The sequence below is a fragment of the Chiloscyllium punctatum genome, chromosome 14 (genome assembly GCF_047496795.1).
Source record: "Chiloscyllium punctatum isolate Juve2018m chromosome 14, sChiPun1.3, whole genome shotgun sequence".
In the NCBI taxonomy this organism is placed as follows: domain Eukaryota; kingdom Metazoa; phylum Chordata; class Chondrichthyes; order Orectolobiformes; family Hemiscylliidae; genus Chiloscyllium; species Chiloscyllium punctatum.
Window position 1 is genome coordinate 34947946 of NC_092752.1, and position 12321 is coordinate 34960266.

Sequence of the window (12321 nt, forward strand, 5' to 3'; positions counted from 1 at the left end):
GAAAACTGCCTGCAAAATGAAAAAAAGACAGTGCTGGCTATTTCACTGTGTCTGTTGACATAGACTTGAGGAGTATTGTTGTAGTCTTTGTGCTGCACGACCACCACCAGCCCCAAATGAAACTCTGAACCTCCTAGAATGGAGTTTATACCCTGGGATGGGTTTGCAAAGCCTGGGATTATCCTAACGCTGCACTTCCTCCTGTCCAACAGCAGAAAAGTGTGGTATGGGAAGGAGGTGCTCCTATCTTCCATGCAGTGAAGCCATAAGGAACCTGTATCAACCTAAATGGAACTCTTCATGTTCACCACATTGATTTTTGTTTATTTTTCAGGTTTTAAAAAACACCTTTTGCAACTCCCTTTTCTACCAAAAGGTTACTTGATACATTTTATCATTGCATTAACGCTTTGCAAATTCCTTCAATGTATTGAAAGTGTAAGAAGCTTAACTGGACCTCCCCCGCTTCAAGGTGGAACAGGAGGTAGGTTCAGGAGAATGGCCAGTGGATGACAGGCTTCATAGCCTCTCGCTTCTGCCATTACTCACAGTTCCCCACCTCCAGATGCAAGAAGAGTTCCTTCACTCTGACTCTTCAGCGATGAGAAGGCTGTGCTTTGCTTATGAAACAGTCACTCAGTATTGCCAGCTGTAAGACAGATGTGGATACAGCTCATAAAGGAGACCTTGGGCTGATTAAGATTTGAACCCCCTGCCAAATGAGTCTTGCCATTACGGTTCCCTTTTGGCAGCAAAGTGAGCTCAGTTGCTTGCTGATATTGAGCTCTTCCCCACGACTAATGTATAGCAGCAGGAAGAAATCGGGGCAGTATTATTACTTTCTGGTTGTGGGCCATTTCCCTTTAAGAAAACAGTTTGATGGCACTGCATCCGATCAAATAGAATACGACCTACATATTGGAATAGGATCGGATTAGACACAGGTTGTGGCAATGAAATAACTGCTGCATTACTTTTCCTTTGCGTTCAGCTGGAACTGAAGGAATACTTTCAGGAAAGTGAGGGGTGTGAAGGATACTTGCTCAGAAACATGATCATTATAGTCCATTGTCTCCTGATACTTTCCTAGAGCTGCAAGGTTCTATGAACAATAGTATTAAATGGGTATGTGGGGAATGCTAGAGATAGCACTCAGTATCTGGATCTCACCCCAGTTCATGCCAATCATGATACTCTTTCCCTTGAATCCCAATATTTGGGTCATTCTTTGGTGCAGTACAGACACTGATATTTCCACTGAATTACTTGGTTTCTCAGTGCCAGGATTGACGATTTCGTACAAAAAATGGTACTTGCAGTGTGCAGACAATTCTGCTGCAAGGCATACCAGATGTTATACTGGTGAGAGCATTAACACGTGCTGGGAGTGCCCAGTGCAAGTTTGCAAAATAGACATTAATTCAAAACCAGTGCTGTGGTTTCGGAGTTCAGTGCTCCATCTACTACTATCACTTAAACATGCACAGTTGAATGGACCTTCAGTAGCAGGAAGGACACTCCCTGCAATGTTAAGGGATCATCAAATTCTTTTAGGTCACTTGCTGATTGACTTCTACTGGCAGTTGCTGCAACTGTGGAAGTGTTTTCTGGTTTTGTCAGATCTTCAAAGTTGATAACATTCACTGGAAGTTGTTTGGCATATGCTGAACAACTTTGTCCTGACTTCAAGGATTCTGTGCAAACCAAAAAAACCAAAGAACAGCGGAAGCTGGAAATGAGAAACAAAAACAGAAATTGTTGGGAAACCTCACTAGGTCTGTGGAAAGAAAACAGAGTTAACACTTCAGGACCAGTGATCCTTCTTCAGAACTTTGAGCTGTTCCAACAATTTCTATACTAAACCGTGTACTCCTAGACATGGATGCAGTAGTAGACATGGATTACACCATGTCTTGGAAACTCAATGCAGAGCATGCAGAGCAGGACAAATTACAAGATGAGGGAGCAGCAGGATGGAGAGAAGAGTCTCAGGCAGAGGCCATAACCATCCTGCTTTTTCTCCATGAGTCTCAGCAAGGCATAGTGTGTCAAAACTCTGTGCATCACTGAGGTGGCCTGCAGAGAAATCTGCCAACTGCTGCAGCTATAACTATAATCTCAGAACAGGGTGAGGATGGCATTGTGTTTAGAAGGGAACCATGGCTGTGAATGTGTGTGTAGCCTGGCTCCTTATCAGATGAGGCAGGTGATGCCTGCAATATCTCCCAATGTGCCACCCACTATTACATAAGGAAGGTCACGGAGACTCTGTATTCCAAGAGTGCTGGATACATTACATTCTTACTTGCCTTTAAGAAGCAGGCAGAATGAGAACATGACACTGCAATGATTGCACATTTCCTTTTGGTTTTGGATGCCAATGACTGCACATGTTAACTCTTGAGATGTACTTTTACCAAAAGTGAGTCCAATATGTGTGCTGTGTGACCATGTGCAGTGTGTCTTACAAGCCAATGCATGGTTTCATGGCAGTAGTCACAATGCCTTTACACAGCAGCAGTTCACTTTGTCATGTGCAAATGACACTGTGAACTGCTTGTCAAGGGCTATTGTATGCTCATGGCACTGGTGTACAACCCATACAGAGGCTGGAAGCATGCATACAATGAGAATCATACTTCCAGATAGAGTTGATCACTCAGGTGCTGAAACTATGTTTTGACTGCTTGGAGCAGCCCGGCAGGGCTCAATAAAGCACAGGTTATAATTGGAGCCAGTCTGCCCAGGGCTTGCCACCAACTCTACTGTGACTTGCTTGAAATGCAGAAGAGAAAAATAGAGCTGTTTTCAGTCTGTCTGTGATCACTTCATGTGACTGAGATACCTGTAAATACATTCCCAACCTTATCTTCCCTTGTTATTGATCGTGACAACACCGAATAAACATTCAAACCTAAACTTACAAATCAACCCAACCACAATTCCACACAAAAGCCAATGAACCACCCTCCTGCATGGAGCCCCTCAGGAAGCCTGAGAGCAGGTGGCAGCCTCATGCACCAGATTAGTTGCCAATCCCTAGGGTAGGGGTGGGAGAATGGTGACCATAGGGCGCAATGTCTTAGAATTCCCAAGAACAGATGAATGGACTGCTGTGACATCCTGCAAATGACTTTGGACATTAGCAATCTTAGTGGAAGTAGTCTGAACTTCCCTAGTGGCAGGTTTAGTATATTGGCTTCTCATGAATTGGCTCCATTGGTGATGCTTGCAGTCAGTTAACAGTACCTTTAGCACTGGCTGCACGTACTCTTGCATAAAAATCATGAGGGAACACAAAGTTGGCATGCTATCTGCATCTGAGGCAATAAGTTGGACTAATGCATATTGTGTTATAGCACACATTTTTGAGGGGTGTTCAATTTAGTCCCTGTTAAATTTGTGAAGACCCCAGCCTTATTGCTTTGAATGATATTATAGAAACAAAATGGCCTCCCTTCAACTGCAGCACAGTACTTTGTCCTTATCAATGACTCACAAGGCACACTGCTTACAGAAGATGCAAATAATGTCTGGAATTCCCGGAAGCAGGCATGAAGAACTGTTAGTGCGCTAAATCCACTGACGAGGAAAATCATGTATACAACCTCCAGCTTCCACCAGTCAGACACAGGAATGGTTTCAATTGTTGGCAAGCGTTACATCATGCAAGAATACAGATGAATACATCAGATACTAAATGGCTGAACCATCAAGGAAACTTTGTTCTAAAAGGAGTTCAGGTTGTATATTGTTTAAAAATATTAACAGATGTGCCAGAATTGAACAAGATGTGATTTAAACGACCAGCAGGTGTCAACAGTAAACAGACGATATAAACCCTGCCATTATATTATATAAAGGTTAACTGGTATAATTTATGGCCCTTTTCTGGTTTTCAGTTCACTGCTTTGTAATGCCTCAACTCAGTCAGGGTTCTCAGAGGGCCTCCGTATGAGTCATCTTCCATATAACATCCATCAGGTAAGTCAGGCACTGTGCTTTCAATATAAAGTTGCCTTCAGACTTTGTGCATTTACTCTTGTAAATATATCTTAATGATGAATTTAACCTGAACGCAAGGGTCTGACAGTATGGCGTTTCTGCTTTTTTTTTAAGTAAATGGGAGACCGAGCTACATGACCTCTAATGCAATATACCTGCTAGTTGATTGGGAAAAACAGTACGTTCCATTGCACACAACATTCATTAAAAAGATGCTGCTTACACTTTGTAAAACAACTCCCTTGCTGGTGCGTTTGAAGGTGGTGGGGCTGATACAACGGGGGGCCTTCCTGCCACATAAGGGCCCACTCTGAACCTGAGTGGAATTTTATGGGAGGGAGCCAGGAGGGTTGGGTGGCCCATTTGTCCTATTGAGGCCCACAAGTTAACAATTAATGGCCCAAAGGCATTTCGCAAAGCTGGTGTATTAATCATGCTAGGGGGAGGCCTACAGAATGTGGGCAGCCTGACAGCTTGAATTGCACAGGCTGGTGCCAGACAAAGTGACATTTGAAGGATCTTGCTACCTACCTGAGGCATGCTGCTCCCTCACTTTCAATCAGCTTTCTGACCTCTTGAACATGACACTTCCAAACACCTAGGATCCCTGACCTTAGACATAACTTCTTAGAAGGACTGTACAGGTAATTGGTAGGGCCACTTTTGGAATACTGCATTCAGTTCTGGTCTCCCTGCTGTGGGAAAGGTGTTGTTAAACTTGACAGGCTTCATAAAAGCTTGTTGATGGAGCTGGAGGGTTTGAGCTGCAGGGAGAGGCTGAATAGACTGGGGCTATTTTCCCTGGAGTATCAAAGGCTGAGGGGGTGACCTCACAGAGGTTTATAAAATCATGACGGGCATAGATAGGGTAAATAGACATGGTCTTTTCCCAAGGATGGGGGAGTCCAAGATTAGAGGGCATAGGTTTAAGTTGAGAGGAGAAAGATTTAAAAAGGATCTAAGGGGCAATTTTTTTTTAATGTAGAGGGTGGTGCATGTGTGGAACAAGCTGCCCGAGAAGGTGGTGGAGGCAAGTACAATTACAACATTTAAAAGGCATCTTCATGGGTATATGAATAGGAAGGGTTTAGAGGGATATGGGCCAAATGTTGGCAAATGAGACTGGGGTTTAGATTATCTGGTTGAAGCTGATGAGTTGGACCAAAGGGTATAATTCTATGACTGTCCGTAGTCCTAGCAGTGACCATAACTCCCAGGTGGCTCTGCTCAGACTACAGAGCTCCAAAAGATTCAATTGCATAGCAATTCTCTAAGATAGGGTTTCCTCCCAAGAATGAGGCACAAATCTCACCTCAATGAAAATACCTCTGCTCCCAGCATTAAATTGATGCAGGGTATCTGTTAGGATCTTGGATGGACTCCCACTCCCAAGACTGAGACGGATCCCAAATAGCAATAGTTGCTTCTTCTTGTATAGAAGTATGAGATGAGTGTGCAATCCTGTGTGCAGTGTGACTTGCCAAAAGCACTGTCATGTGAGGCATTGCTGAAGTGATGAACTGTATTATGAATGAGCCCAATATCAAGTATGATGATGGTAAGGTTGGTGTTTTGCCAATGATGATTTCTGTCGATGACGGTTAGTGGTGATCGTTGTCCATAGAGTGTGCAATGTGATGATGATGAATGCATCCTAAGTTGGAGGCCCAGAGAAGCAAACAGCGGGCTACATCCAACAGGTAATAGCTCTGGCTTCAGTCTTAGGAATTGGCACTCAAATTGGTCTTGGCAGTGTATGGGAGAATCATTAGTTGCAAGCAGAAGAGGTGGGATTAGCTAATCATGACATGCAAATGTACAGAAATAAGGTAGTTGCTGCTTATTATTAAGATTCAGAACTCCCCCTTTGACTAATAAGGGGAAAATTGCAATTTGTTTTCTCATTGTCAAGAATCAGATTTTTCCATTTTCACCAAATTTTCTGAAATTTATCGCCATTGCCCATGCTGCTCGTGGGCTGGAAGAACTCCATCCTTCATATTTGTGGCAGGTGTCCTCTGGTATTTATGAATGAGACAAAGAAAATGGCTACAGCTCCTGCTGGACAGTGGTCTTGTTTGCTCATCGGTGAACTTATTTTTTGATCTCCAACATTATCCAGTGAACTGGAAAACAACTGACTACACTTCGCAAAGTTAAAAATCACAAGATACCAGGTTATAAACCAACAGGTTTATATGGAAGTGCAAGCTTTTGGAGCATTGCTCCTTTGTCAGCTGATGAAGGAGCAGTGCTCTAAGAGCTTGAACTTGCAAATAAACCAGTTGGACTATAACCTGGCATTGTGTGATTTTTAACTGTCCACCCCAGACAACACCGGCATCTCCTCAACAGACAGTAAGCAAAGCAATGTTTTAGTTTGAATACCATTTCCTTAGCAGGTCTAAATGTCAAGGATGCAACCGCTATTCTGATAATCAGTGCTGCTGAGCATTAGTCCTGAGAAGTTTGCATTTTCCATATAATTTGCTCGTGTCTGTCTATTAAATGAGTGGGCAAAAGCTTGGCATTTGAAAACTGTGAGGATGTACACATCTGCAGGAAGAATAGAGGAGCTGAATTTTATTTAAATGGAGAAAGACCACAGAAAGCTACAGAACAGCGAGATTTGGGAGTGCTTGTGCATAAATAACAAAAAGCTAGCCACCAAGTTCAACAGGTAATACAGATGGCAAATGGAATGCGGGCCTTTATTTCAAAGGGAACTGATGACAAATGTAGGGAGGTTTTGCTAAAAATAATACAAGGCACTGGGTAGGCCACAACTAGAATTCTGTGAACAGTTTTGGTCCCCTTATCTAATGAAAGATATACTGGTGTTAGAGGCAGTTCCCTAGGCTAATACTGATATGGAGGGACTGCCTTATGGAGAGGTTGAGTAAGATGGGCCTGTACTCATTGGAATTCAGAAGATTGAGATGCAACCTTTTGAGGAATATAAGATTTCTAAGGGGCTTGACAGTGTAGATAAAGAGGGACTGTATCCCCTTGTGGGAGAGTCTAGGACTTGATGGTGTAATCTCAAAATAAGGGGTCATCCATTTAAGACAGAGATGAGAAGGTTCTTTTCTCTCTGAAGGCAGTGAGCCTCTGGGATTCTTTAGAACAGAAGGATGTCGAGGATAATTGGCTAAGTGTATTCAAAGGTCAGGTGAACAGATTTTTGATCAGGAAGGGAACCAAGGGTTATGGGGAAAAGGCAGGAAAATGGAGCTGCCGGTTGTCAGATCAGTCATTTGGCAGAGCAGGCTCGGGAGCTGAATTGATTACTTCTGCTCCTACATCTTATGGTGTTAATTTATTAATTGGTCATCACTTTTAGAAAATAAATCATTTTGGCAGGTGCTGGCAGTTAGTGGAATTGGGCCCTGCTTTAATTCCTGGTCTGTTTTAGCTGTGCACTGTGTGAAATCCCCACATCTATAGCACTAACTGCTATTCCACAGCCCTCCTGTTATCCACACTGCCGCCATCATTAAGCACATCCAGAAATCTACTTCCTTCAAGATACACTGCCCCAAGTTCTGTTCACTTACATCCTTGTCTTTATTAACCTGCTTTTGGGTGATTGGAAACCAATGCTTCAAGCTCAACATTCTTAACCTCAGCACTGAATATTTTATGGTTTCCTTCCTGCCAATAACTGCAATCTTGACCTCCATTTCTTCAACTCTACTCTTCTGTACACCTGACCTTTCAATCCACCTTTTGTAATCAGATTTTTGACTGGAGTCAAGACTAGAGTGGTACTGGAAAGGCACAGCAGGTCAGGCAGCATCCAAGGAGCAGGAAAATCGATGTTTCGGGCAAAAACCCTTCATCAGGAATGAGGCTGGGAGGCTCATGGTGGGGAGATAAATGAGTGGGGGGAGGGGGGGGGGCGGAGGTGGGGCTGGGGGCAAGGTAGCTTCCACTGGTACACTTGTTTGTTTGGCTGAACTTCAACAATTTCTCCTTTGAATCCTCCCACTTCCTCCAGACAGGTACCTTCCCCATAGCTACATACCCATCCCAATTATCTCTCCACCCCCAAGGCTCCCAGCCTCATTCCTAATGAAGGGCTTTTGCCTGAAACGTCAATGTTCCTGCTCATCGGATGCTGCCTGACCTGCTGTGCTTTTCCAGCACCTCTCTAATCGTGACTCTAATCTCCAGCATCTGCAGTACCCATCTTTACCTAGATTTTGACTGGCTTAATTCAATCTTGTGGTATTCCTGTCCTAAACATTTTCACATCTGTTTTTAAATGATCTTTATCTCAACAATCCCTATTCCATAAACCATCTGTATAAAGATATTTATCTTAATCACTCTTTCATCTCTCTTAGTAACGATTTAAAATTAAATCTACCCTTGATATTGGTTGGGCGATGACAGGAAGGTGTCCTTCATTCTGTCAAAACATTTTTTTTGGCATCTATGAAATCGCATCTTGACCTTCTCTGGTTTGGTGATAATAGGTCCAATACACCACGCCTCTTCTGACAATCAAGGATTCAAAAATAGCATTTTTATAACACCTTCTTGAGCTCAAAAGATCCAAAAATGATAGGCAATTTTAAAGTGTTGTAATGAAGGCAAATATGACAAACTAAACAACACACATCAACACTGCAATATGATAGTCAGGAATGAGAAACATCCATTTGACTAAAACTTAAATGATGCACAAAGTATTCTCCGACAGCCTGGCATTCATTTTCTAGGGTGAAAGGTTGGCTTAAGGAGTCCCTAATCTTCTTAAGTACCCAAGCATAATTCTATAATGTCACATGTTTTCAGTATTCATCCTTGGTATGAGTTTTAGATGTATGAAAAAAGGATGTGTGGAACATCCACCTCTTTTGCGTAGATCAATAACTCATGTGGGCAACTCCTCACCTGGATCAGTGCTTTGGTAATTCAGTCCCGGAGGTACGCCTCCAAGGGAAACTGTGAGGACATTCAATCCTCCAAAATCCTGGGTGATATGAAGTATTTCTCTCGTATACATCTTATCAACTGAAAAGGTGGTAATGGATCCATTTTTCTGAATCACAATAGTATGCCACTGGCCATCCGAAACAGAAATTTCAGGAATATTCCTCTCTACTTTTCCACCAACTCCAGCATCAGAGGTATAATGTACTTTCCCATTTTTCACCTGGAGGGAAAAGATGAAAAACAAAACCTCACTGTTAGTTTGTTTCAATTAAAAGAAGTGATGGCAGAGGCAGACTCAAAACAGAATTTAAATGATAACTTTGATACTCATTAGGATATCAGATTCACAAGCTAATTCGACATTGAAATCATTGTTCACATTGCAAATCCTCTTAAAACATTCTCCCATAACACAATAAATATCTGTACTATTGGATCCATATGTATTATACAACTGCAGTATGAAATACAGTTAAATTCTTCAAAAGCAAATAAATGCTTTGACCATTTGGATTTATGCCATTTTCAATTTTACAAACCCTGAATGCCTGTGAAAGTCAAAATGCTACGGCAACTATGTAGAAGTCTTCATATGGCTTATGACATGCAGTTTTTTAAGTAGTGTTGGGTCAGAACACTCCACTGAAAAACAAATATGTCAAATTTCATCATTTGCTTTTGCCTGACATAAAGTGATGGTATGCAACCTCCCTAAATTTTCTAATATCAGGTTGCTTTTGTACACCAGCCTGTCCTCATTAATAACCATCTCTGAGTGGCTGGTTGTATTATTTACATATATCCAATGGGCCATTTGACTTCTTGAGTTACTCTATGCAGTACATTGCATATAATGTGAACTCTGCCACTGAAAAATGAAACTGTCTTATTCAGAAAGATTTATGGACAAAAACAACAATGACACTTTTATTCTTTTCATTCAAGGATTAACAATTCTATTTAATTCTAAGCTTTATATTGTTGTATTATTTTGTTTTAGAAGAACAATTGTTACAAGTAACCCGATAAAAGGTAATTGATTCGGCTGTTAGTAACTGGAGCTCTGTGCAATACCCAATATGCTAGGGTCAATGCTTCAACAATAAGGGAATTAGATGTGTGAAGTATTTGAAAACTGCAAAGGTCAAAAAGTATTCTAAAAGTTACTACTGAATATATATCTGGAAAAGACCATTCTAGAAAAAGGAAAGTTGAAAATACATATTCCTTCATCAGATTTCCACTGAGGCATAAATCTGTCTTTCTACTTTCTCAGTTGTTGATTGACCTGTATATTCCCAGCACTTTCTGACATTATTCAGAATTTTAACATTCATCTGTCTTTGCTGAAACCCCCTGAATTAAGATGGCATCTGTGTTAAATGAATCACTTACTCAATATCTAACAGCTAAACATTATTTTTGTTGAAAGCACCACACCCAATTTTTGTTTGTTATGTTTGTTTATGGTGCTTAGCTAGAATATAGATGTTAAACACAAAATACATTGTTCTCTCATTCCTGATCACATCGCATGAAATTTTGGCTTATGGAGCTGGAGACTGGGGAGTCAATCATCTACCCTGGAAGTGGTTGGCAAGAGTTAAGATGAGGGATGTTTTTGGCACAATGCCGAGCACTAGTTAAAACCTCCCAGCAGTGTGACCAATACTTTATGAAGAAAGGACATGGGTGATGGGAACAATGATTAAAACCATAGCAGTGCATGCAGTCTAATCAAATCATCTGAAACTAGCTTTAATCTTACCTTCACAGTAGTATAATTGCTGTTTTCCTGGACATGAATTAAAATGCCATTTTTGCTTCTTGTTCTGAACTTTATGTCCAGGCTGCTTGCACTCACAGGATCTGGAGGCTGTCCTTTCATACCCTGCTTTACTAAATAGTCTCGTTTCTGATTTTGATTTATTGTATAGTCCAGGCGTCCTCTACCATCCAGTGACAATGCAGTGTCCACGTTGATCACTAGAAGAATAATATTTTTGCCACAATGAACATCGACTTTGAAATATTTGGAAAGAGCTTTCAAAGTTCAAATTACTGTAAGTTAATTGTCAAGAGTATGCCATTGTTAATTCTGTCTAAATATACAAAACCAACAGTGCAATAGCGAATTTTTTTTAGTTTCAGCAGTAAAGAGAAAGTTAAAGAGGCAGTCAACAGAGATATTCCGGGCTTTGAATTGATAAATAGTGACAGGTCTTTACCAGCAGTTAATGAATTGGCAACATGAAGTTGGTCACAGGAATAAACTTACAAAAGTGCAAAAGAGACATTTAAAAGAAAATAGTTCATATAATCCCGACAGTGTGGAAGCAAGCCCATTGAGTCCACACTGACCCTCGGAAGAGCATCCCACCCAGATCCACACCCTTATCCCTGCATTTAACACACCAAACTCACCTAACTTGCACATCCCAGGACCCTGATTACAGGGCAATTTAGCATGGTCAATCCACCTAACCTGCACACCTTTCGACTGTGGGACGAAACCCAGACAGTCACAGACAGTCACCCGAGGTTAGAATCAAACTCATGTCCTTGGTGCTGCAAAGCAACAGTATTAACCACTGAGCCACCATGCTGTCCCAAAAGGCTACACCTCTGGACTCTCAGATTAAAAGTCTGATGCTCTATCAACTCAGCTATCCTGGCTCATATGCAAAGCATTTGCATAAAGAGTTTATGCAAAGAGTTTCCAAACTAAGGAACACATTACTGTGAACGGCTATTAAATCTGACTCAAAATTGACATTAAAAAGGAATTAAATACTTGGCAGTGAAAAACAAAGGTGTTCTGGGCTACAAAATGGGAAATAGTACTAGTACTGCTCTGAGCAGCTCAACAACCTGTTTTAGAGCTGAAAGTTCTACTCATCTGTTTTGGTGTCAATCACCTCATTATCTGTCAACCTTAGAGCCAACATTAAACAGAATGCTGCAGGGACAGCCAGTATTGTTTATTAGTGAACCCCTTAATAGGCTGCTTGTCTTCACTTTCAGCTTAATGCACTGCACTATGACAGGACTGAATTGCTGGCATAGAAAGTAAATAATGAAAAGCAAATTCCTTTTGGTATGATGAATATGAGAGTGTAAACTAGTGTTATTCTTAATAACTTTACCTGATCATAATTCTTGCAAGGACTCCTACATTATACCCAGTCAGCATTTATTTGTTGAATCTGAATAGAAGGTTTCATTTTGAGTGATCTAGAACCCCTCAACAAAAATATACAATGGTGATGAAATATTTCAGTACATTATTGCTATCCAATGAAGTTAGTAGAAACAGTGGGGCCTCACAGTGGTCTATCATATATTTTCAAATGTTTTGCATTACTGGGTCAA

The 12321-nt window shown here is 41.2% G+C and overlaps 1 protein-coding gene across 1 annotated transcript in view; it reads right to left on the minus strand.

Annotated features, from left to right (window-relative positions):
- Window positions 1–12321, minus strand: part of fat4 (FAT atypical cadherin 4) — a 371960-nt gene that overhangs the window by 6339 nt on the left and 353300 nt on the right. Inside the window, exons 16-17 of the mRNA XM_072584175.1 lie at window positions 10718–10935; window positions 8908–9169 (exon numbers count right to left, since the gene is read on the minus strand). Of these exons, the coding sequence (XP_072440276.1) occupies window positions 8908–9169; window positions 10718–10935 (480 nt within the window). The remainder of the gene's footprint in view (window positions 1–8907; window positions 9170–10717; window positions 10936–12321) is intronic.